The 25,020-nt window shown below is 61.9% G+C and overlaps 3 protein-coding genes across 4 annotated transcripts in view; all 3 read left to right on the top strand.

Moving 5' to 3' along the window:
* Positions 1 to 1,317: 1,317 nt before the first annotated feature.
* SLC39A3 (solute carrier family 39 member 3) lies at positions 1,318 to 7,189 on the top strand. 2 transcript variants are annotated; one of them, XM_042977689.1, is made up of 4 exons: positions 1,319 to 1,425; positions 2,168 to 2,285; positions 2,908 to 3,239; positions 6,274 to 7,189. In XM_042977689.1, exons 3-4 carry the CDS (start codon positions 3,030 to 3,032, stop codon positions 7,006 to 7,008), a joined length of 945 nt encoding a protein of 314 aa, XP_042833623.1. In that variant the 5' UTR covers positions 1,319 to 1,425; positions 2,168 to 2,285; positions 2,908 to 3,029; the 3' UTR covers positions 7,009 to 7,189. The 2 variants fall into 2 exon arrangements, with proteins under 2 accessions (XP_042833624.1, XP_042833623.1); XM_042977690.1 differs by lacking the exon at positions 2,168 to 2,285 and having other exon boundaries at positions 1,318 to 1,425.
* Positions 7,190 to 14,448: 7,259 nt separating this feature from the next.
* On the top strand, positions 14,449 to 17,919 carry DIRAS1 (DIRAS family GTPase 1). The gene is made up of 2 exons (XM_042977688.1): positions 14,449 to 14,529; positions 17,151 to 17,919. The coding sequence occupies exon 2, from the start codon at positions 17,219 to 17,221 to the stop codon at positions 17,813 to 17,815; it is 597 nt and encodes a 198-aa protein (XP_042833622.1). The 5' UTR covers positions 14,449 to 14,529; positions 17,151 to 17,218; the 3' UTR covers positions 17,816 to 17,919.
* A 4,806-nt stretch (positions 17,920 to 22,725) lies between these two features.
* GNG7 (G protein subunit gamma 7) overlaps positions 22,726 to 25,020 on the top strand; it is a 118,281-nt gene continuing 115,986 nt past the window's right edge. Inside the window, exon 1 of the mRNA XM_042977687.1 lies at positions 22,726 to 22,769. The gene's annotated coding sequence lies outside the window, so the exon portion shown is untranslated. The remainder of the gene's footprint in view (positions 22,770 to 25,020) is intronic.

Here is a 25,020-nt window from a genome sequence, read left to right as displayed (position 1 = left end):
CTGGATCCCACCTTCTACTCTCTGTCTCTGTGGATGGGATTCCTCTAGGGACCCCCTGTGAGTGGAGTCACACAGGACATACCTTCTGTGTCTGTCTTCTGTCACTGCACACAGTGTCCTCTGGGTCTGTCCACACCGTGGCACTCTGTGCTTTATTCTTAGCAGCTCTCTCCATGCCTGGCTCATAGTATGCTGAAAAGACTTCAGTAAACAAATGAATACAGTCTTCTCTTTTATAACTCTTATTGCTTTTAAAATTTTTAAAATTATTTTAGTATATGTGCTGCCAAAGTGAGCACATAACTCTGGTTGTTTTTATAGGGCAGTGAAACAAGCTTTTTAAAAAAGTATTATCTTCTCTCTGTCTAAAAACTATCAACAATTCTCAGTCTTCATCTCATTTGGCCTGTTAGCAGCATTGATACAATAACCAAATGATTATGTTAAAAGATGCTGGATCTGTCACGTCTCTGATCAAAACTGCAACTGCTCCCTATTTCCCTCCAAGGCCTCTTGTGACCCATGTCCTCTTATCCTGTGCTTTGGCCACACTGGCATTCTTGCACAGACCTGCCAGGGCCTCCGTATTCTCAGTCCCTTATGTGTGCGACGGTCTGCCTCCATACACCCGCTGGACTAACTTCTCCGTGTTCGCCTTTGCTCAAACATTAAGCATCTCACTTAAAATAGCAACCCATACCCAGCACTTTTGATAGCTCCTCATTGGCCCTTTTATCCCAGGGCACTTGTTACCTTCCGACATAATTCCATTACTTATTATGTTTACTGATGATTTTCTGTGTCTTCTCCTAGAATGTAAGCTCCAAAGTTGGCGGGGTGTGGGGAGGGTGGCGGATCTTGGTTTGTTCACAGATGTTCTTCTACAAGAGGCCCTGGAACACATAGAAGGCAGGGATGTGGACACAGATGAATCTGCGTCTTAAATTGAAGGGAAGGACACCAGCGTCGTGGACGCTCAGGGAGAGACAGTCTCCCGTAGCAAATGGTTTCCCATCAATGGCCAAACCTCCCTAGAGCGGGATTCAGCACCAGGCACCCCTGGACAGCTCTGGCAGCCAAGTCGTACGGGAACCATTCCTCTAGGGCTGGAGTTTCCCGCCGGAGGCACCTGCAGGCTGTACCTACCGCTCAGAAACAGGAAACTACTTTCCCATGCCGGTAGGAGAGGTGGCGGGGGTGGCGGGGGGGGGGGGGGGTCCACAGGATAAGTGGCAACCACAGCGGCTAATGGACACGATGCACTCGGCCCGTGGCGCTCGGGGTAGCCAATGAGCAGCGGCGTGGGCGGGGCGTGGGCAGCCGCGCGCGGAGCCGGGGCCGGACGGGAGCACGGCTTGTGGGGTCGAGACCGCGCGGCGGTTGAGCGGCGGGAGGCGCCGGCGGGCGGGCGAGGGCCCGGCGGAGGTGCGTGCGGACAGGGGCCGGGGACCGGGGGCCTGGGTGCCAGGGCGGGGCGTTTCGGGGTCTGGCCGGCTCGGCCGCCCGTTAGCGGAGGCCGGGCTGCGGCCCCGAGGCTGGTTTCCCCCCTGATCGGCGAGGTCTGTCTGTAGTAATTAGCTTTCGAGTCCCCCGGGCAGAGCGCGAGTTGCTCCCTCCCCGGCGGAGCCCTCTCGGCCTCGGCCTCGCCCTCCCCGGGGCCCCCGCTGCAGCGCGGGCACACAAGAGACGCTCGGTGTGTAGTGAGTGAATGAATGAATGCGCCTGTGCTGTCCTGGTCCCACCCCCATCAGCCCCCGGGTTGAGAGCGCACAGCCCCCCTCCCCACCCGCACTGCACAGACCGGGGTATCTGGACACCCGCAGGGATTTACGCGATGCCCGCCGTCGACCTGACTGTGCACTGGGTGCTGCTGGGGGGCCCGCCTCCAGCAAGACAGGCTCTCTGCCCGCGCGGGGCTTGCAGCCCTGAGCAAGGGAGCGCATTCAGGGACTCTGAGTTATGCAGTTTCCCGTAGCACAAATAATGCCAGAACTTCATGCCAGGGAAGGGGAGGGAGAGGCCCCTCCATCCGGTGGCATCCGAGCTGAGACCTGAAGACCTCAGTGAAGTGGGGTGTGGGCAGTGAGAGCTGGGAGGTTAGGAGGAAACCAAGGGACAGAGGAGCAGCCAAGGGCCCTCGTACTAACAGTGACGCTTTTGAGTCCAGGGCGATATCTGCTCCACTTGGGTTCGTGGAGTCCTGTAAAGAGGTCCACATGCTTCATTCTGCTCACCTGTTTGCTTGCCAGTGGTTACTGAGCATCTGTTCTGCACCAGGACTCGCGGTGGGTACAAGGCATACAGTTTAGGGCACAGGTCCGCCAGGGGAGGCCCTTCCAAGGCATCCTGGAGGCAGTGACCTAAAAGAAAAAAACATCATCGGGAGGTCAGGGGGAAGACATGTTCCAGGACAAGAGAACAACCCATACAAAGGCCCTGAGGCAGGAACGGGCTAGGCATATTCAAGGCCCACAAAAGCCCATGTGGGGTGAGTGAAGCCGATGGTGCAGGGCCTTCTGTACAGGGTGTGGTGCTTGGTTTCACGTACGGGCAGTGGGAAACCAGTGGAGCAGCACCACCCGATAGAACATTCTGCAGCAATGGAGACGTTCTCTGTCTGCGCTGTCCAGTATGGTGGCGACGGCACTTGTGTGGCCATTAGACACTTGCAGTATGACTGGTGTGACTGAGGAGCCGAATTTTGCCTTTCATTCAGGTCTCCTTAGCTTAAATAGACGCACGTGGCCAGTGACTCCCATACCGGACAGTGCAGCCGTGGATACTCCTGCGGAAGGCAGGGATGCGGGCCAGGCCTGGAATGGAGCAAGGTCCTGGGGGTGATGGGCTTGGTCACTAGAGCTGGGCAGGTGATCCAACAGCTGACGCGGTTGCCCCTGGCGTTCACAGCGGATGTCCCGAGGCATGAGCCCCCAGCCACGTGGCTGGGCCCAGTAGCACATCGTGGGACGGGAGTGTGCGCCCACACATGGTTTGGCCCTGCGGTGACCGGAGCAGCCTGGGCCACCACCATGATGAAGTTGTTGGTGGCCAAAGTCCTCTGCATGGTGGGCGTGTTCTTCTTCATGCTGCTTGGCTCCCTGCTCCCAGTGAAGATCATCGAGACGGATTTTGAGAAGGCCCATCGCTCAAAAAAGATCCTCTCGCTCTGCAACACCTTCGGAGGCGGGGTCTTTCTGGCCACGTGCTTCAATGCCCTCCTGCCCGCCGTGAGGGAAAAGGTAAGGGGTCCCCGGGGGTAGGCGCCGCCCTTGGCACCTTATGGCCAAGGGTCACTGACGTTTTTTCACTAAAGCCACCAAGCTGGGTGGAGCCTTGACGCTGTAAGAGTGACAGGAAATGGATTTGCTGTGTGACCACACATTGCTTGCTTCTCTTCTCTGGGCCTTGTCTGGTAAGCAGGGGGTTTGAACTACACACAGGGTTCCCCGCTGGCGAGCTCACCCGTTGCTACCTGAGCAGACTGCCCACCATGGCCAGCATACACTTTGTCCTGAAGCTGGCAGTTCGGGCCTCTCTTCAACACCTGTATCAGTTAGCTGCTGCTGCCTAACAAGTTAACCGGATACGTGTTTATTATGACAATTTTTGTGGGGCTGGAGTCTGGACACCACATAGCTGGGTCCCCTGCTCCGGGCTCTCTCGGACAGCGTTCCGGGTATCCGTGGGCTGTGGTCTCACCTCAGGGTTTGAGGAGATGGGTCGGTTTCTGAGTTCATGTGGTGGTAAGGCAAGTTCAGCCCTTCCCGGTTGTCAGACCCAGGGGCCTAGTTTCTCCCCGGCTGCTGGCGGAGGATTGCCCTCAGGCCTTGGCCACGTGGGCCTCCCCAGCACGGCCGCATGTGTCATCAGCAGGCCACAGCCGGTGCCTGCAACTTGGGCGTCCAGAGCTGTGAGTTGACACGTTCCTGTGGCCTTCCGCTGCTAACCTCGTGCTCCTCTGTTCACAGTGTGGGAGACTCACACACTCAGCGTCCAGGGGGGATAAAATCTCAGAGTCCTCAGGCCCAGACTGCTGTGATGGTGCATGTGGCCCTTCCATGGTCCTCCCAGAGCCACTCCATGCCGCACGCCTGCCCACACCTGAGCCTTGGCGGGTCAGGCCCCTCCCCTGCGGCCCCTGGCCAGCCTCAGCTGGCACGGTCACCCTGCAGAGAGCAGTGCTGCACACTGTGGCTTTTGCGTCTGCCTTGTCTTCCTCGATCTGATCTGATCCGTGTTCATCCCTGGGGTGGGGGGTTAGTGTTCCCCACGTGCTGGTGTCTCCCCAGGTGTAGCACACGCAGGCCTCTGTGAGATGTTTGGCAAACGAATGAAGCGGCTTCTCTGCAAAACACGGCCTCTGATGCAGCGGGGGTTCCCCTGTGGGGGACGACTCTGCCGCCAGGGGACACTGAGTGATGGCAGGTCACTGGGTCAGGGGGTCTCACCTGGGCGTCCTACCCCCAGGGTTACTGGATGATGTCTGGAGACATCTGAGGTCATCACGACTGGCGGAGCTCCTGGCATCAGGTGGGTGGGGCCAGGGATGCTGTTCAACACCCTCTCCCACCTCCCTCTGGTGCCCAGAACGGCCCCCGACAGAGAATGACCTGACCCCAATGCCAGCACTACCCGTCGCAAGTCGTGACGACCAAAATGTCCTCAGACTTTGCAGGTGTGCCCTGGGGCAGGATAGCCCCCAGTGTGTGTGTGTGTGTGTGTGTGTGTGTGTGTGTGTGTGTGTGTTCCCGGGCTGTCACGAAGGCTGTGACAGGAAAGAAAGGGGTGCCACGAGCATAGTTTGGAGCGCCTGGCTCAGGTGGAGCCCTCGGGAATTGCGTGTGCACGTGAGGGGAGTGGTCCAGACGGCCGACAGCTCACCCTGCAGCCCCCAGGCCGGACCAGCGTGGAGTGCACACACACCCTCGTGAGCAGGGGCCACCCGACCCAGCTGTGAGGAGTGGCAGCCTGTTGTAGGCCTGTCTAGTCACGTTTCAGTGACTTAAAATGAAACACGGTTCAACATGCCCGTCCTTAGCCGCACCAGCCACGCCTAAGGTCCGCATGGGCCACGCGCGGCTAGTGACTTCCGTATCGGTATCAGCACAGACAGAAAGCCTTTCTGTCACTGGAAAGCTCTACTGGACGGGGCTAGCTCGAGGCATCTGCCGGGGTGCAGGTGGATGTCTGAGGAGTCTCCCTCGTTCCCAGCCTGTCCACCCAGGAGGTCGGGGTGCCTTGTGCAAGCAAACCCCACGCAGGCCCCAGGGCTGCAAAGGCCAGTTGCTGTGACCGTGATGGAGGCCAGAAGGCTGAGATCACCGTGTCAGCAGGGCTGGGTCCTTCTGAGACCGTGAGGGAGAATCTGTCCTGTGCCCTTTCCCTGCTTCTGGAGGTTTGTTGGCAATCCTTGGCATTCCTTGACTTGTAGGTACATCACCCCAGTCTCTGCCTCCGTGGTCACATGCCCATCTCCCCGTGTCTCTGTGTGTCCTTTCCTTTTGTGTCTCATAAGGACACTGTTGCTGGACTTAGAGCCCACCCTGATTTAGGATGATCTCGTCTCAAGATCCTGATGCGTGAGTTTCCTGGGGCTGCCGTAGCCGTGTACCACAGCTCAAACCATGGGCGTTTACTCTTGGTCAGTGGGGAGGCTGGAAGTCCAAGACCAAGATGCCGGCAGGCCTGGGTCCCTCGCAGGCCTCTCTCCTTCCTGCCTCTTCATGTGGTGGTCCCGTGTCTTTCCTGTTCCTGTAAGGACTCCAGTCCTGTCAGCTCAGGGCCCACCCTAACAGCCTCACTGTCACAGAATCGCCTCTCTCCAAGTAGGGTTAGTTTGGAGATTCTGCGGGCTGGGAACCTTTAAGATACGAATCTCTCCGCCGGGAGCACCTTAATTACATCTGCAAAGACCCTTCTTCCGGAGAAGGTCACGTTCTGAGGTTCCACGTGCACGTATCTTTAGGGACCACGGTTCAGCCCCCGACAGCACAGTTAATGTTATTGGGCCGATTTAGTAGATGTCACGAAAAGCCTCACGACCCCCTTTGTAATAGGGTTATTTTTATGCTGTTGTTGCTGTTTTTTCCAAATCCACCAAAGGGTGAGTCCACCTTCCCCCGTTTTTAGCCTCTTGTGTGAACGGGGGGCTTCTGTGCTTTGCTAGCTGATCAGTGAGATCTGGGGACCCTGTTGTGTTGGTGGCGAGTGTCCAGGCCTCCCGCCTCTGAACCCCCCTCCCCCTTCTCCTCCCTCACACATCCTCCGCTCCAGCTCCAGAAGGTTCTGAGTCTCGGGCACATCAGCACCGACTACCCGCTGGCCGAGACCATCGTGATGCTGGGCTTCTTCATGACCGTGTTCCTGGAGCAGCTCATCCTGACGTTCCGCAAGGAGAAGCCGTCCTTCATCGATCTGGAGACCTTCAACGCCGGCTCGGACGCTGGCAGCGACTCGGAGTACGAGAGCCCCTTCATGGGGGGCACGCGGGGCCATGCACTCTACGCGGAGCCCCACCCCCACGCACACGGGCTCAGCGTCCAGGAGCTGTCGCGCTCCAGCCCGCTGCGGCTCCTCAGCCTGGTGTTTGCCCTGTCGGCGCACTCCATCTTCGAGGGCCTGGCCCTGGGCCTGCAGGAGGACGGCGAGAAGGTGGTGAGCCTGTTCGTGGGGGTGGCCGTCCACGAGACGCTGGTGGCTGTGGCCCTGGGCATCAGCATGGCCAGGTGCTCCATGGCCCTGAGGGACGCGGCCAAGCTGGCCGTCACCGTGAGCGCCATGATTCCCCTGGGCATCGGCGTCGGCCTGGGCATCGAGAGCGCACAGGGTGTGCCCAGTAGCGTGGCCTCGGTGCTGCTGCAGGGCCTGGCGGGCGGCACGTTCCTCTTCGTCACCTTCTTTGAGATCCTGGCGAAGGAGCTGGAGGAGAACAGTGACCGTCTGCTCAAAGTCCTCTTCCTGGTGCTGGGTTACGCTGTCCTGGCCGGCATGGTCTTCCTCAAGTGGTGAACTGCCCGCCGCCCACCCGCCGGACACAGGCGGTCCCCCAGCCCCCCCGTCACCCAGGCGGGGGCGCTCAGGCCCCGGGCTTCCGCCTGTGCACGGAGGGGCTGCGCCCCAGATCCTATGCCCTGAGCCCGAGGCACCGCGACCACTTTTAAAAATACTGCTCTTATAATTACTTACCAAAGCTGTGTGGCCATGTCGTCCTCTGGCATTGGGATCTGAGGACTCGCACAGGCGCTGGGGCCCGGGCACCCAGAGGGGGTCGGGCTGGGACCCTCCCCTCCCCCGCACACTCCCACCTGTGTACAGGACAGGAATATGGCCTATCTGAGCCACTGAGCCCAGCCGGAGGCTTGAGACTTGCGTCCTCTGCTCCCAGCTGGCTCTGTTCCTAACAGAGGAGCCCGCCAGCCCGGAGCGTCTGACCGGGGATCACAGGGCAGCTCTAACTCCTGCCGCCTGACACCGTGCCTCCTGGGAGACGGGCAGGGTCCTGGGCACCTCAGGACTCCCCTCCTCCCTGCCTTCCTGCGTGCCCCCTCCCACACACCCTTGGTGGGCCGGGTGAGCGTGTGGGTTAAGGGAACAGAGGCCCATGGACCCGAGAGATGCGCAGGTGGGGCCGGGGGCCAGCGTGGCTGGTTGGTTGTCAGTCCTGTCCCCGGAGTGAGACAGACTTCCGTGGGCTATGGGGGCAGGGCCACACGCCATTCACCTTGCCCGACGCACAGACACATGAAGCCAGCACCTGCCTCGGGTGAGTGTGGGGCTGGTGCCAACCCTGGGCGTCGCTCCGTGGCAACCTGTTGTCGCAGAAGCCCAGAGCCATGCCTCTGGGAACGGAGTCAGGGGTGACAGCCTTTCCCAGCGGATTCCGCGTGTCTGGCTTGAAGCCGCCAGAGGTGCTACAGGAGGGAGGGCGGGCCCGTGGCCAGGCCGGGTGCTGGTGGCTTCAGCCTCGCAAGCTCCGTCACGGGCACTCGGGCCTCCTCACTTGGCCACTCAGCTGCAGGCACATGGGCCCCAGAGTGCGCCTTCCCAGGACCCTGGATCTCCACCCTGCGCCCCTCACGGCCGGCAGCCCTCCCCCTCGGCAGCCCTCCCCCCCCCCCCTCACCGCTCAGCAGATTAAGCCCTGGCAAGCACAGGCCCCTTCTGCCCCGGGACGTGAACTGCCTGCCCAAGGGAGGGTGGGTGGGTGCACCCGTGCCCCAGGGGCTGCCTGCTGCCACCGCTCAGCCCCTCCCAGCACAAGGCCCGAGGGGACACCTGTGCCATGGCCCTGGCCCCCTTGAGTTTTGTCACAAGAGGCGGGGGGAGTGGGGATGTGTGTCCGAGCCCCCCCACTTGTGCTCTGCCTGCCCCCACCTTGTCATGTGAACTGTCCCGTTGCTAGAAACTTCTTTTCTTCTGGGGCCCCATCTCTGAACCCCACACGGCCCGCCCTGTCCCTGTGCTGGGACGATGACCGCCATGGGGGTAGGGGCCTCCACCCTCCTTTCCACGGTGGCCTAAACCCAGTGTTGGCAGCCTCTGCTGCCACGCTTCACCCCACCCCGGAACTGGAAGTTTCCACCCATTTGGCCTTCTCCCCAGGGGTGGGGAGGCGGGTGTCTGTGGAGCCACCAGGTTCTGTAGCCCACCTTCACCTGGACCGAGGAAGTCTGCTCCAGGGTCTCAGCTTTGTATCCCCCATCACTGCCAAAAGCACACACACAGCAGGGTCTCCCCTCCTACCAGCCATCAGCTCCATGGAGTGGCCCTGGGGACACCACAGCCTGACTGCCCACGTCCCCCCGCCGAACCCATTGAGGTCCCCAAGGCCATGTTGTTCCCTTCACCCTGAGCCAACTTCCTGACCAGCCAGCCCGGGAAGGGCACCGTCATGCCAGCCAGGAACCTTGGGGTGTGGAAAGAGCCGGGTGCCCCTCTGTGGGCCCCAGGCCAGCCACCCCGGTCCCCAGCATCCTAACCCTCTCCGTCTGCTGGGCCATGGCCACTCCTGGCTGACCTGCTCTCCCTACGGTCCCACCAGCCCCAGCAAAGCTGCTTCAAGGACCCCGGAGCCCCGAGCAGTGTGAGGGGGCTATGTTGGAAGAGCGGACACAGACTGCCACAGCAGCCCCCCAAGGCCACTCCCGGCCACCCCTCCTGTCTTCTGTGGTCAGCGGAGCCAGGATCAGCCCTGGGACCTGCTTATGGAAGCTGCCACGGTCGGCCAGCCGTGAGGGGTGACAGTGTCTTAGCTTTGGTCAGCTTTCCCCACGTGGGGCGAGGAGCAGACTGTCCCCACGTCAAGGTCGGAAGAGTGGCTGTTTTGCCCTCTGACGGAGGCCCCGGAGGAGCAGCACTCACTCCTGAGCTTCCCTGGCCCCCGGTGGCCCTGTCCCCCCACCAGCTCTGACACAACTTGCTGACAGGAGCTTTGTCTTGAACAAGACGATTGCTCACCACCTGGCCCGGGATCAGCCCCCCTACGAGACGGGACGTCAGCCGCAAAAGGCCATCGCTATGCAACTTTGTCATATTGAGGGAACGTCGGTGGAGATTCCTGCCTCCTGGGGGTCTTTCTCAGTAAGGGGGTGACCCCCTAGGGCGCACCAGGCAGTGTCTGGGGACATCTATGTTTGTCACACTGGGGGTGTCCTGGCACCCGGTGGGTGGGGCCGGCGTGCCGCTCAGCCCCCGCAGTGCCCTGGACACCCCCGCAGAGGATGCCCCCACTGTGCTGAATGTCCTTGGTGCAGACAGGGAGAGATGCTGCCTTGAGTCACAGGAAGTGATGGTGAGTCGCGCGTAGAGGCCAGTTAGCCGTGAGATCCTGTGTGCGTGTGCGAAAGAGGGAGGCGCACACCTGCTGACAGCGTAGCACACTCGGCCGGGACTGGAGGCGCCGCCGTCACGGCGTGGACGTGAGTGCCCAGACCGCACACCCTGCTTTCTGTCTTAAATAACCGCAGCCTCAGCTCAGAACACCGGGCACCAACCTCGTCTGCGTGGACTTGGCAGGGTCGGGGCCGCCCCCGGCCACCTGATTGGCCCTGACCCGGCAGGTTCCTGGATGGGCAGGATTCGGGGGGGGGGGGTGCCCTGGGCTGGGGGCGCCACTCAGAAGGTAACTCTACCAGGAGGAGAGTTACCTCCAACCGGGCTCCGGTCGTCGGCCAAGCCCACTGGAGCGTTTGCCTCCACCAGGAAGTCCCTGGCCCCACCCTCAGCCCTCTGAGGTCTGCTGTGCATAGGGGCTCACGGCACAGGCGACAGCTGGATGGAGTCACCCAGATTCCCCTCCCTCATCTGGAGACAGGAGGAAATTACGAGGCGGCACCCAGGCCTCGTGGATTGAATCAACCTTAATAGCAGCGTGTCAGGGCTTCTGTTGTCTGCTGTTTGCGTCTCTGGTGGAGAAGTTATTAGTGTGGGGCGGGGAGGGGCAGCACCGGTTCCCGGCCGGTGTCTTTCCAGCCCCCAAGACAGGCAGTGGATGGGCTGGTGCCTCCACGGATGGTGTCAGACCTCCCCTGGCCACTGGCTCTGGACCCTCGGCCCTGTCAGGAAGAGGGAGGCATGCATCCCACCTGGCCCAGCCCGCGCCCGCCCTGAACTGTGCACCAGCTTGTGGACAAAGCCAGTGACCAACCTTTCCGACCTTCCCGGAGCCTCCTGCAGGCGGAGAGGGGTCCACTATAGGGCACGGGTGTCATCCCAGAGGATCCTGGAACTGTCCTCTGGGCGGTCAGGTGCTGAAGCCACATTAGGCCGAAGCAGGGAGAAGCCCTTCCGTGTCCCGTCACCCCAAAGGCCTCTGTAGCTCCCGGGGCAGGGACCGCTGGCCTGGCTGGCTGCGGTGTCCCGACTGCGGGCTGTGATCGCGGGCTGCCCACCCTGGCTGGACAGATGGGCAGTTCGGAGCTCCCACTCCCGCAGCGCACGGGAGGCATGACCCAAGTAAACTGCTGCCACAGCTGGTGGGGCCTCTGCCTCAAGGGACCGGCTGGGCCTCCCTCTGACCACTTGGGCCGATGGCCGAGAACACTGTCTCCATCTCGGCGCCATAGACATTTGGGACGCTCTTGCCCAGTGCAGGGTGGGAGCAGCATTCTGGCTCATCTCTGCCAAGGCCCCCCGGTTATGCTGGTCTGGGGACACGTTTGGAATCCGTTGCCCTCCTCTGGGCTCTCTCCCCCAGACCTGCCGACACAGGACTGTCCTGGGCACTGTGCAGGGGCGGGGGGTAGGGAGGGAGCAGCAGCCCCGGCCCCCGCCCACGTGATGCCAGGAGTACCCCAACTGTGGCGACTACAGATGTTCCCAGACACGGCCCCGTGTCCCCTGGGAGCAGACTCACCCAAGGGTGAGGCCCACCACCCTGGGACGCATAGCAGCTCACCTAGTGAGGGGACAGATGACACCCACGTGCAGTGCAGTATCAGGTGACAATGACAGAAAAAGCAAAGCGAAGGGAGAGAGACAAGGAAAATGGAAACAATGTTAGCAACATGGTCCGGGAGGAAATCTCTACGAGCCACTACGAGTCCCAAGAAGATGGGGAAAGAACTTTTCCAGTGGTGGGGGGGGGGGGGGGGGAGGTGGGCAGGCTGTGCAAAGGCCGTGAGGTCTCTGGGAGTCGTGGCCCTTTTTTCTGACCGACCACAGCCACCCTGGCATCACATCGCTTTATCCTGCCAGTGCAAAGACTTCAGTGACCCCGTACTTGGGGAGGAACCCCGGGCTGCCTCCACTGGCCCGCCAGGTGGCTTCGGTGAGGAACCATCCTCTTTCAACCGGGGCTGGGGTCCAGCTCCTGCAGAGACTGACTGGCAGGAATTCGGGCTCGGGAGGGCCAGCCCATTCATTTTTCAGGGCAAACTGAGTTTTGACAAATGATTTTCTTCTTTTCAAATGTTGACACCAAACTTAAAAAAAACAAACAAAAAAGCTTTTGTGGGGCAAACTGCATCCGTTAGAGGCTGTGTGACACTCAGCCTCTGCTTTGCCCACCTAATTGCATTAATCCTGGGAGCACAGAGCCAGAGAATGCATCTCAGCCACCTTCCTCCCCCCACGGTACCACCGGGAGTGGGGGACGGGGGGTGGGGGGGGGGAGGAGGAGATGAGCATTGGGACGGGGACAATTCCCATGGGCTGCCAGGCCAGGCCAGGCCAGGCGCTGGGACTTTGCAGGTGAATGCTGGTCCATTGCAGCGGAGAGGGCTTCTGCAGGACAGGGATGGCCAGCCAGGGACAGCAAGAAGTCTGGGTGGCGGCTTCAGAGCTGGAGGGACTCGAGTTCCAGCTCCAGCCGGCCTCTTGCCAGCACATACCCATGCTCACAAAGGCCAAGGCCCCCCGGCCGGCCATAGGCAAGGGTCACGGCTATCCTAGTTTGGGGTGCTCCGATGGCGATTTGGGCCCCCATGCCCTGGGAGAGCAGGGAGGGGACTCGGGCCTGTCCTCCCCCAGCTCACAAGGCCAAGAGCCTGGCCTGGGAGCTATAAATAGCCACAGAGTGGAGCTGCTGTTTGCGCCCACGCTCCTACGCATGAGTCAGCCTGCCCTGGCCTGGGCAGGCACCCGGAGGAGCCGGAGAGCTGGCCAGAGGCTGGAGGCCCAAGCCAAGTGTGGGCCGGTCGCTCAGGAGACCACGGCAGGCAGGCCATTGGAGTGGAAGGGAGCGGGGCTGTCGCCGCGGGGTACCCATGTGCCTGGCAGCCCCACGTAGGCGGACGTCATCCGGATCACTCCCTGCAGCCCTGAGAGACAACAGTGATCTTCATTCGCAGATGAGGAAACTGAGGCTCAGAGGGGCGCTTGGCTGGGACATGGCAACCCAGACCAAAAGTTCTTACCTATCTGCCGATCGGACTGTCTTCATCTCTGGTTGAGGGCACCCCAAGATGAGGGGCTGGGGCCAGATCACGCTCTGAGGTGCCCCAACAGGACAGGAGGGAAGTGTTCCCGGGGAACAGCTCCAAGCAGCCCCCAGGGACCAGGAGGAGCGCTCAGGCCAGGCCTCAGAGGAACTTGAACGCCAGGCTGAGAAGCTGGCGAAGGGAGCCACGGGCAGCATTAGAGTATTAGAGGCCCGTGTTGGAAGCTGGGCATTCAATGCCCGGGAGGAAGGAGCGTTGGAGGGGTGATCCTGGGAGACCAGGAAGGAGGCAGGTGAGAGAGGCCTGCAGATGAGGGTCTGGAGGGTCTGGATCGGGGAGAAATGGGGGCCTCTGAGCCCCAGAAGCAGGACGAACCTCAGCCCAGCCTCTGTGGGAGCCAGGTGGCTCTGAGGGACAGTGAAACAGTGGCCACGTTTCCAAGGGGAGCAGGAAGCATCCACCTCAGTCAGAGCCATGGAGACGATGAGTCAATGAGGATCCAGAAGCCAAAAGCCCGAGGGGCCTGTAGGCTCCAGCCGACCATCTGCTCACACACCTCATGATGGGGAGCTCACCACCTATCAAACACCGTTTACCCTCCCACTGTTCTGGCCCCAGAGAGTCCCTTCTTGTGGGACCTTGGTGTCGACCTTCCCATCAAGGGGCACCTTCCTCTAACGGGCTTTTTGGAGCCTGGGGCTGTCATGCCCCCCCTTAGCCCAGCTGCTGCACCTGATAGTCCAGTCTCCGAGATGAGCCTCTGCCCTCCGTCCTGTTTTTCAGGAGCTATCTTGTTGCCTTAAACCGGACACACGGACACCAAACGCACAGGCACTTCAGAAAGGCAAACATTCATTCTCAGCGACAACTCCTACCAGAGCAAGATAGACGTTTCCGACCACAAAACCACCAACCCGGCTCCGAAGCCCCCTTTGGTCACCCCTCCATTCAAATGGGCCCCCAGTCTTACAGCTGCCATCCCCCGACCCAGACCTAGCGGGGTCTTCACTTCCTCTCCTCTCTCGCTCTGTTCTGCGGCCCCTGCCGGGCGAAGCCCCTCAGGTGGGGGCAGGGTCTCCAGGTACCTTCCCACTGCCCCCCAGCTGCTGCCTCAGACGTCTCCTTGTCGGAGATGCCGCCTTCGTCCCAGCAACAGCCCCACTCTAGTGTGGGGCGCCACCAACCCGCCCCCGCCCCCGCCGGCCCCTTCGGCTCCCCCAGCCCCTCATGGGCACTTCTGCCAACGGCCCCCTCCCTTTGCTCCCCGGGTGACCTCGACTCTGCCCGGCTCTTGCCCAGCTCCTGGCTCCGGGGTGACCCTGGGGCGCAGGGGCCCCCCGGAGGCAGACCCCACCCCACGGCGCCCCCGCGGCCCGGCGGCCCCCCGGTGCGCCGGCAGGGGCGCGTGTGCGCGGGGCGGGGGTCGGCGCGGCGGTGACCTTGGCCGGGCGCGGGTCCCCGGGGAGGGGCGGAGCGCGGCGCCCGGCGGGCGGGGACGGGCGGGGACGGGCGCGGGCGCGGCGGCGGCGGCGGCGGCGGCGGCGGCGGCGGCTCGGGCGGGCGGGCGGCGGGCGCGCGGGGGGCGGCGGCGCCCGAGCGGACACGAGCCGGCCAGCAGCAGCCGCGGCGGCGCCGCAGGACGAGCGCCCAGGTAGGCGGCCGGGGCGGGGGTCGGGGCGCCGGGCCCCGCCGCCCCCCCACGCGCGCGCCCCTCCTTTGTCCGAGCCCCACCCTCCGGGCCGCGGGGCCGGGCCCTCCTCCTCCCGGCGGCCCCCCCACCGGAGCCCCCTCCCCAGATCCGAGGGGCCCTGGCCCTCGGCGCGCCCACCTTGGACAGCTCCCCCTCCGCGCCCTCCCGCCCCCGCGGTACTTGCCGGGCGCCCCTCGGCCAAGCCGGCCCCTCCCCCAGGTCCAGCGCGGGCCCCCTCTCTGGGTGGGTCGGTCCCGCTCAGTCAGAGCCCCCTCCGCGCGGGGCCGGTTGGGCCCTGGGCCCGTCTTCCCGCGGAGCACCGGCTCAGCTTCCCGCCCCTCGGCCGAACCAAGCCCCTCGCCCGGGAGCCCCTCCCCTGGTCGGGCCCTTCCCCCACCACTGAGATCCTCCGCTGGCCAAGGGGAGCCCCGTGGGCCGGTCCCCTGAGTGTGCCTCCCCTCCCTCAGGCCCCCTGTCATCCAACCCCTAGGTCCCTAAGCCAGACCCCTCCCCCCATTTGGTTGAGCCCTGCTGCGTGTGTGTGTGTGTGTGTGTGTGTGTGTGTGTGTGTGTGTGTGTGTGTCCTGTGCCCTCCCCTGGGCCCCGGCCTGTTCTCCTGGCCCCAGGAGTGTTGGGGAGGGCTGCCTTGCACAGGAGGAGGTCTGTGTAGCCAACCAGGGCCCAGTTCAAATCCTGCTCTGCTCTGTGACCTTGAGCTAGTCCCCCCCACCCCTGGAGCCTCCTGCCGTGCCCCCTACCCCCACCCCGCAGGAGGAGGAAGAGGGTGAGATTCAAACAGCACAAGGTAGGTGCCTGGCACGGGTTATTGAATGGGGGCTCCTACTCCGGGGTCGCAGGGCCCTTTCTAGAGGACACCATGCTGAGGGGCCTGGAGTCCTGCCAGGGGGTCTGCACCCGGAGCAGGACAAGGGCGGTCTGGGTCTCCCAGCCAGTCATGGCGGTGCCTGGCTGCACACTCACGTGCCCTCTTCTCTGGGTGCCCACCGGGGGAAGGGCAGTGCCTGCCGAGCTGGCCGGTGCCCCTCGCCACCCCCCTCCCCCACCGCCGGCTCCCAATGGTGAGAATTGCTGTGCACATCACCCCATGCCTATCCGGTCTACTAGGAGGTAGTACTGGGAAGCCTGTAGAGGCAGGCCTGGCACGTGAGTGGGGTATGTGTCTGCTGTTACTTTTATCGTTCTGTCTCTGGCGAACCTGGTACCTGTGGTCCTTCAGAACCTGCCCTGAGCCCTGGTGATTGACAGTTATGACTGCCCATCTTTACCGGAAGCCCCCGTGTGCCGGGAGCCTGGCCGTGGGCTTTATCCGGCTCCCACAGTGCTCGCCCCAGCAACCTGTGGAGCAGGCAGCGTGCCTGCTCACATTCACAGAGGACAAAACCACGGCTTGGGGGCCCCGGCTGACCTTCCCGGGTTCTCACCACCTGGTCTTACGCCCCTACACACCCGAGGGAGGTGACTTGGTCCGGGTGCGATCTTACGTCTCCTCTCTCCCACTGCGGACCTACCTGTGTACTCAGGGACCCTCAGAGACAGCTGGGAAGAAAGAAGGGAAGGGGTGTCCTGCTTTTCCTAAGTAAGGACACAGGCTGGGGACAGGCCTTCTGCTATCCCACCCCCAGCCCAGGGCTCTCCCCCCACCTCCATCCTTTCAGGGATTGTTGTGCTGTGTGAGCTCCTGAGGCCACTGGACCTCTCTGACTACAGGTGCGGAGAGAGATGATAGGGGGATGCCCTTTCAGGAGGTTCTGTTCCTACAGACAACAGCAGACCCGAACCGGAGGCCAGACAGGCCAGACTATCCTCTGGGTGCAGGGTGCAGGAAGGGGGGACCTTTCTCTCTGGGCTCAGTTTAGTTTTCTCACCTCCAATCTGGGCTGCTGTCAGAAATCAGGGCCCCGATTTGCAAGATTGTGACTCTTGGACCTCCAGCATCAGGACCGCACTTACGGGATAAGAGGGGAGCGGCTTTACAGTGCAAGTTCCCTGGGCCACCAGGTTTGTCACTTCCGGGCCCAAGAGGACAGGCCTGTTAAAGACACGCGGTTCCCGTGAGCTTCAGGGACCTCTGGGCTGGGGGAAGGGCAGGAAGCCTGTGGTTGTCGGAGAGAGGCACCAGTTCACCCACCTCACAGAAGAGGACACTGAGGCTCAGGGTCACAGAGCCAGGTCTGCTGGCTTCTAAGAACTCACGGCCGTACTAGGAAGGGAAGGAGAAGCCAGGGCAGCCTGGGGGAGGGGGACGTGCAGGTGGGGAAAGAGGTTCGTGCACTGCACGCCGCATCCCTGCACCTCTTCCAGCCCAGGGTCCCCTGGGAAGGAGCTTGGGCCCCAGGTTGTGTCGGGGCTGGGAAGCGAGCGAAGGAGGCTGGCTCCAAGCCTGCCTGCAGGCTAGAGTTGCCAAGTCAGCCAAATCAACCAGAGGGCCTTCCCAGGATGCGGGAGAAGCGCCGTCTCCTCTGAGAAGCCGCCCCTTGTACTGTATCACCTCACCCCCAGGGGCCCAGAGCTGTCCCCCTCCTGCCTGTGGCCATTTGTGCCTGACACTCCTCTCTGTGCAGGGTCGGTCTGGGGTTCTAGCAGCTGGCACGAGCCCTCCCGGCCCTGACCCCCACCCACCGCGTGGAAGATGCCTGAACAGAGCAACGACTACCGAGTGGTGGTGTTCGGGGCGGGCGGCGTGGGCAAGAGCTCGCTGGTGCTTCGCTTCGTCAAGGGCACGTTCCGGGACACCTACATCCCCACCATCGAGGACACCTACCGGCAGGTGATCAGCTGCGACAAAAGCGTATGCACGCTGCAGATCACCGACACCACGGGCAGCCACCAGTTCCCGGCCATGCAGCGGCTGTCCATCTCCAAGGGCCACGCCTTCATCCTGGTCTACTCCATCACCAGCAAGCAGTCCCTGGAGGAGCTGGGGCCCATCTACAAGCTCATCGTGCAGATCAAGGGCAGCGTAGAGGACATCCCCGTCATGCTGGTGGGCAACAAGTGCGATGAGACACAGCGGGAGGTGGACACCCGCGAGGCCCAGGCCGTGGCCCAGGAGTGGAAGTGCGCCTTCATGGAGACGTCGGCCAAGATGAACTACAACGTCAAGGAGCTTTTCCAGGAGCTGCTGACGCTGGAGACGCGCCGAAACATGAGCCTGAACATCGACGGCAAGCGCTCCAGCAAACAGAAGAGGACAGACCGCGTCAAGGGCAAATGCGTCCTCATGTGAGCCCGGAACGCCCGCCACCAGCCGGTCCAAGCCTCTCCCAAAGCCCCTCCTCCTCCTCCTCCTCCTCCAGCCCTCCGCTCCCGTCCCTCGATCCTCCCCGCCATCCTCCCCCTTCTCCTTCTCTCTCCCTCTCATCTCTCTTCTTCCCTTCCTTCATCCAACACCTCTGCGGGGGGGAAACCGAGGCCCCAGTGAGCCCACGGCAGGTCTGGGGCTCCAACCTGGCTCTGCCGCACGGCTCTGCCTTCCCTCCTTCTCTGCCCCCCAGCCCTGTCTGCACCCCCCAAAGCCAAGTGCTGGAGGTGGCCCCCTGGATCCGCACATGAGAAAATGGGGAAGCTGCCCGTCCCCGCTGAGCCTGAGGACGCCAGGTCTCCCCTGTCTCTGCCCATCTCTGTCTCTTTCCCTTGGGTGCCCCGAGCCAGACCTGTGTCTCCCCCATTAGATCACTGTGACCTTGCTGGGGGCGGGGGGGGAGAGTTGAAATGCACATGGACCTCAGAGTTCGGTTCCTCCTTTTTGGTGTTTAATATACACTGCCCCTGCTCCATCCTTCGTGACTTCTGGCCTGTGCCCCCACCCCAGGTCCCAGGTCAGTCCTCACTTCTGTCCCCACAGCCTCGGTTTGGGGGTGGGGGCGGGGGGGGGAGGCTTGCAGGATGGGTCTCAGGCCACCAGGCAATAACCGCAGAGCCTGCGACAGCACCCCGCCAGCCTGGAGTCCCACTGCTCGCCCAGCCTGAGGTGAGGCTGGGGTGCAGGCAGGGGAGGCCTAGGACTGGCCCATGGCCACAGCACAACCCAAGGGGACTGTCCAGCGTGAATATGGAGGGTGTCCCCAGACAGCGGCCCACAGACTGGCACAGTGTGTCACCACCGAGCCTCAGGCAGGGGGACATGGGGTGCTGGGGAGGCGGTACCCGGGGCCCCATCCAGGGGCAGGCGGCTGGACCCAGCACCAGCAGGATCTGAGGGGGCTCAAGGCAGAGTCTGTCTCCCACCAGCTGTGCCCCAGAGAGAGGGGGTCTGCCCAGGAAGGCGTGTCTCCTGGGGTCAGGGCTTTACCTCCACCAGGAGACTCTGAGTGCTCCAGACTGTCTAGATAACGCCACACTCATGGGACCCCGTGGGACTGTGTCTGACAAGCCATGAAGTGGGCTGTAGGCCTGGGGGGGGGGGATGCGGTGACCATGGGTGGTGCATCTGTGCAACTTGGCGTGGACAGGCAGATGGCTTGTGTCTACGCGTACACTCTTGTGTGTTTGTGTGTGTGTGTGTGGCTGTCATTCGGGTAGGGTGTTACTGTGATAGTCTGTGTATGTAACGATGGTGTAGGCTACACGTAGGGGTGGGCAGTGCAATCGTCCATAGGAGTGGATATTTGTGTTGGTGGGAACCTTTGTACCAGCGTAAGTGTGATTGTAAGTGACCGTATTTGGGGGAGCGGGGGACGTGGTTCATAAGACAGTATCTGTAAACCGTTTCGTTCTGCCTGAGGAACACGAGGCCTGTCTGACTTTGTAGCAAGGTGGCTCTCGGCTCGAACTCTGTATCAGTCAGATGATGCTGCCTAACAAACACATGGCCACAAATCAGCAACTTGAAACAACACACGTTTATCACCTCCATCCCCGTGGGTCAGGAGCCTGGGGGTGGCTCACCTCGTCTCCTACTCGGGACCTCACGAGGCTGCGATCGGAGCACGGGCTGGCTGCAGTCTCATCTGAAGGCTGAGTGGGGAACCGTGCGCTCCCAAGCTCACACGGCTGTTGGCAACATTCAGTCTTCTGCTGTCGCGGGACCAAGGGGCTCAGTGGCTCGCTGGACGACAGCCAGAGCCACCCTCGGCTCCTCGCCACATGGGTCTCAACCTGGGGTTGCTGGCAGCGTTGGGACTGACCTGTGTGTGTGTGCGCACGTGTGAGAGAGAAAGGCCCTGTGGCTGGACAGTCGTGCGACCACGTGGGGACAGTTCGTAGGCAAGAGGGACTGTTCGTGTCCACCTTGGTAGCAGCGTGTTTGACTTTCCCTGTGTCCGTGTGACTCCACAAATGTTTACTGAGCACACTGTGTAGAGAGGGAGGGAGTGTGTGTGTGCATGTGTGTGTCACCGCCTGGCACGTGGACGGGCCCTTGGAAGAGCTGGCAGCATCCTGCCTGGGCACAGCTGGGCTCCTTCATCCTGTGGCGGGTCCAGGGCCCATCAGCATCTGGTGATGCTCCCCCCACCCCCACCCTGGGAGCTTTTCCTGGGCCTTGCCGGGCAGGTGTCTGCAGCCCTTTCTCAGGGACACACCCTGATAGCACAATCTCCCTGAGACCCCGCCCACCTCCAGGCCTTTCCCACCCCAGGCACTGGTTCCCTGGGGGGAGGGATCCTGCAGCAGGAGGGGTAGGAGCCTGCCCCTGCTGCTGGCCCTTCCTGCCTGGGCATCCCTTGTCCTGGGGACCGTGCCAGGTCATGCTTGCTGTGGTTCCACCCCTGCCCCTTCTCCCCCCCCGCATGTGGGTGCCCCCTGCCCCCCATTGTGGGGTCTGTGTAGCATTTGCTCTAGAAATAGTCTTCCTGCAATAAAGAAGTCGATCCTGCATTCCCCATCAGTGTCCTTTCTTGGGGGGGGGGGGAGGCAGCCCTGCAAAAGATGGGAAACGTGAAGGATGGGGGCAAGTGAGGAGGAGGAGGTGAGGGATGAAGGATGGAGGAGGTGGGGGATGGGGGTGAAGGGTGGGGACAAAGGAAGGGGCTGTGGGAAGAGGTCGAACGTTTGCGACGAAGACAGTTCAGCATTCCCCCCGGGGCGCCCCCCCACAAGAGACCTCACAGGCGCTGCTGGAGCCCATCCTCACTGCAGCCACTTGTGAGGAATGAGCAGGTGCACTGAGCCGCCTTTCACACGGGGAGGAATCCGCAGGGCCCCAGCTTCCCCATCTGCTAAATGTTGGCCTGGGGCAGAGTTTGCAAACTTACGAGCAGGGGCAAGATGAGGGTGAGAAGACTGAGGCACTCGCTAGGAGCACAGAACTTGAGTGGGGGATGCCAAGAACTCAGCCATGGAGATACATATGTCAAAGCAGTATTTAATGCAAAGGAAACCGTGGTGAAAACATACCGATATTTTAAATAAAGAGAGGATCTGTCAGGGCCTGGGAGAAGCAAAGCTCCTGGCTGGTCCAAGTGCAACGTCAGATCTTGTCTTTCCTAAAATTTTGGTATTTTGTTCTTCCTGGATCATTTCTGCATTTATTTTGAATTTTTAAAATATTGCAGTAGCATAGTATTTATCTTGATAGCAGGGTTTTGGTTTGTTTTTCATGGGGCCCCTTTAGGCTTTGGATTTGAGGAAAGTGCTTGCCTCACCGCAGTCCCGGTCCTGCTCTGTCTTTAGGGCCACATGATGATGCCCTTGAGTGAAGCAAGCTCAGCCACGTCACCCAAGTGGCCCAGGAATGGCCAGACCTTCCTTCTGATCTTTCAAGGGTGCCTGGAAATCCAGATTTCTTCTTGTGAAACGTCCTTATTTTTAAATGTTGGCAACAAACTTACATTTTAAAAGCACTTCGGGGTCACATCTCATCCGAGGGCCACCAATCTGTGACCCTTGTTTAGGTAACAATTCCTTTGTGGAGATGTGGACTGTGGAGTGAGAGGCTGGGCCCCAGGCACTTGGTTCTCTCTGTGCACTGCAAAGGATGATCGGGAGGTTCCTGCAGGGAAGACAGGGGCCCTGTGGGGGCTCAGCTGGGAGGCCAGAGGCTCAGATCACAGAATGTCAGCTTTGCAGAAAGTTCTAGAAGTCCCAGAATCTGGAAGTCCATCATCCCCTGTGAGAAATTCTCCCCTCCGTGATTGCTGGATAATTTTGGAGACAAACCACACGTGTTTCAACATCACCGGGGGAGCTTATGAAAAATACACATTCCCTCCCCCCCCACCAAAAATAAAAATGCACATTCCAGGGGTCCAGTTCTTACAGGATTCTGTATCATTCAATGTGGGTGGGTGCCTAGGAAGGTGCTTATTTATTTATTTTATTATTATTATTTTTTAATCTTTATTTTTTTATTTTTGAGAGAGAGAGAGTGAGCAGGGGAGGAACAGAGAGAGGGAGACACAGAATCCTAAGCAAGCTGCAGTTTTTCTGAGCTGTCAGCACAGAGCCCGACATGGGGCTCGGGCTCACGGACTGTGAGATCACGACCCCAGCTGAAGTCAGCCTAAGTCAGACGTTTAACCGACTAAGCCACCCAGGTGCCCCAGCTGCTTTTTTAGATCCAGGCCCAGGAGTTAGGAAATTGAGAAACCCTGGAAATTATGAGATAGGCTTAGGCAAATGACCTTGGGTTTAACTTCGCTGAGACTCAGTTACCGCCGCTGTAAAACGCAGACAATGTAATTTCACCTCTTAGCCTTATGCAGAAGATTCAAAATAAGGAAGCAGTTATTACTGTCCTGCTGGTTAGGAAGCGATACACTTCTCCCTCAAGCGAGGCTAGGATGTTGGATTCGAACTCGCAGCCCCGCTGGGGATTCGAATTCGCGAAGCGCCTCGCACCCGGCTTACGTCATCGAGTCACCTCTGGAAATCCGCTGGTCGTCAGCAGTGGAGTCCACCACAGCGGGACTATTTGCATATTAGCATAGCGCCGCCCCCCACGCCGTGCTCTTCGTTCGCGGGTGGCCAGCGGCGGTGCCATTCAGCGCTCCGCCTTCTGGCCCCGCCCACATCGCGGGCACCGCCCCCTCGCCTGCGCGCAGCCTACCCCGCTGCCTGCCCTGCGCCCCGCCCCGGCCGGGGCCTCCCGCCGCCGAGGCTCTCGATTGGCCGAGCTGGCCGCCAGTGCCCGCCCCCCCCGGGAGTAGGCCCCGCCCCGCGGTGGGAGCGGGCGCTCGCCGGCTAGGCAGCGGGTTCGGCTGCGCGGCGGGGCTGAGGCGGCCGCGGCGGCCGGAGCGCAGGTAAGGGCGCTCGCGACCGCGGGCCGGGCCGGGTTCCGCCGCCCTCGCCTCGGGCCCGGGGGACAGGGTGCGGCCGGGGAGGAGGGCTGGCGGGGGCGGCCAGCCCAGGGAGGGCGCTCCGATTTGGCTGCGGACCGAGTTAGGGGTCGGAGTCAGCTGAGGAAGGGGCTTGGGCCGGGGGTCCGGGCTGGAGTTGGGGATCGCGGTCAGTGAGGAAGGGGCTGGGGTAGGGGTGCTGGCCAGAGCTGGGGGGTCGTGTTCAGTGAGGAAGGGGCTGGGGGTGGGGGTCCTGGCCAGAGTTGGGGGTCGCGGACCGTGAGGAAGGGGCTGGGATGGGGGTCCTGGCCAGAGTTGGGGGTCGTGTTCAGTGAGGAAGGGGCTGGGGTGGGGGTCCTGGGCAGAGATGGGGGTCGCGGACCGTGAGGAAGGGGCTGGGGTGGGGGTCCTGGCCAGAGTTGGGGGTCGTGGACAGTGAGGAAGGGGCTGGGTCCGGGGGTCCCGGCCAGAGTTGGGGGTCACGGTCAGTGAGATAGGGGCTGGGGTGGGGGTCCTGGCCAGAGTTGGGGGTCGTGGACAGTGAGGAAGGGGCTGGGTCCGGGGGTCTAGGCCAGAGTTGGGGGTCACGGTCAGTGAGATAGGGGCTGGGGTGGGGGTCCTGGCCAGAGTTGGGAGTCACGGTCAGTGAGATAGGGGCTGGGATGGGGGTCCTGGCCAGAGTTGGGGGTCGTGGACAGTGAGGAAGGGGCTGGGGTGGGGGTCCTGGCTGGAGTTGGGGAGTCGTGTTCAGTGAGGAAGGGGCTGGGTCCGGGGGTCTAGGCCAGAGTTGGGGGTCACGGTCAGTGAGATAGGGGCTGGGGTGGGGGTCCTGGCCAGAGTTGGGAGTCACGGTCAGTGAGATAGGGGCTGGGATGGGGGTCCTGGCCAGAGTTGGGGGTCGTGGACAGTGAGGAAGGGGCTGGGGTGGGGGTCCTGGCTGGAGTTGGGGAGTCGTGTTCAGTGAGGAAGGGGCTGGGTCCGGGGGTCTAGGCCAGAGTTGGGGGTCGCGGTCAGTGAGATAGGGGATGGGGTGGGGGTCCTGGCCAGAGTTGAGGGTCACAGTCAGTGAGATAGGGGCTGGGGTGGGGGTCCTGGCCAGAGTTGGGGGTTGCGGACCTTGAGGAAGGGGCTGGGGTGGGGGTCCTGGCTGGGGTTGGGGGTCACGGTCAATGAGGAAGGGGCTGGGGCCAGGGCCCCGGCTGGAGTTGGGGGTCAGAGTCAGCAGAGGAGGGTCTGGGGCTGTAATTAGGGTCTGGGCTTGGATTGGGTTGGAGGTCCTCTGAGGAGGGGGGTGGGGGTGGAGTTGGGGGCTGGGCCAGCAGGGGAAGGGGATCAGGGCTAGAGGTGGAGGTTATCTGAACCGGGGCTGGGAGTGGAGTTGCGGACCGGGGGAGGGGTGATTGAGGAGTCCCTGGTGAGGGTCAGCTCAGAAAGGGGGCACCGGGAGGGGAGGGCTGAGGCATGAGGGTAAGGCCGGCCACTTTGAGTAGGAGTCCCAGAGCCGTGGGGACCCATGCTGGAGGCATAGAGGGCTGGGAAGCCTGTGCAGGTGTTTGGGGGGGGTGGTGTGACTAGTCAGGAGGAAATGGGGGGTCTTGGTCAGTTACTAGTATCGTGGAGGCCGCTCGCCCCCTACTTTTGGGAGGCTGACCATTTGGTGTAGAAGGTGGGGAGGCAGAGACCCTGTGGCAGCAGTGAGCAGGAGGGGACATGGGCCCAGCATACTTTGGGGGGGCTGCTCCTAGGACGTAGGGTGTAAGGAGAATGAATGTCCTGGAAGCCGAAAGGCTTGTGTCGGGGACTGAATATTTCAGGAATTTTTGGGCTCAGGAGTCGAGGAACCCAGGTGGGAGTTTTGGGGACGATGGTATTGACGGATGTGGGGCTGTGGGTGGCACTTTGTTTTTCCTGGGGGGCGGGGGTTGCTAGGGGCTGCAGGGTGGGTGGGAGAAGGCAGGCGTGAGGACGCGCGGCTCGGAGGCTCCCGTGGCTGCTAGGGGTCCAGGATGCAGTTCAGAAACGTGTCCCGTCGGATGCTGAGGTCTTGCAGAAATGCGGAGCGGAGCGGGCTCGGGAAGGCCGGCCTGCGGTCCCCCCCTCAGCTCCAGCTGCTCCGGGAGTCTGGCTTGCTTGTCCGTGAAATGGGTGTAAGAAAGCAGCGGGAGGCACCTCACAGGGCTGCTGGGGGATCAGAAGAGGGAAGGTGCCACCCAGC

The sequence above is a fragment of the Panthera tigris genome, chromosome A2 (assembly GCF_018350195.1).
Source record: "Panthera tigris isolate Pti1 chromosome A2, P.tigris_Pti1_mat1.1, whole genome shotgun sequence".
Lineage (NCBI taxonomy): Eukaryota > Metazoa > Chordata > Mammalia > Carnivora > Felidae > Panthera > Panthera tigris.
This window is presented reverse-complemented; position numbering and strand designations above follow the sequence as displayed.

Excerpts from the sequence above, each read along its gene's own strand:
- SLC39A3 (XM_042977690.1), top strand. The coding sequence starts at position 3,030 with ATGATGAAGTTGTTGGTGGCCAAAGTCCTCTGCATGGTGGGCGTGTTC. Across the intron at positions 3,240-6,273 it reads TGCCCGCCGTGAGGGAAAAG|CTCCAGAAGGTTCTGAGTCT; the intron begins GTAAGGGGTCCC and ends CCTCCGCTCCAG.
- DIRAS1 (XM_042977688.1), top strand. The coding sequence starts at position 17,219 with ATGCCTGAACAGAGCAACGACTACCGAGTGGTGGTGTTCGGGGCGGGC.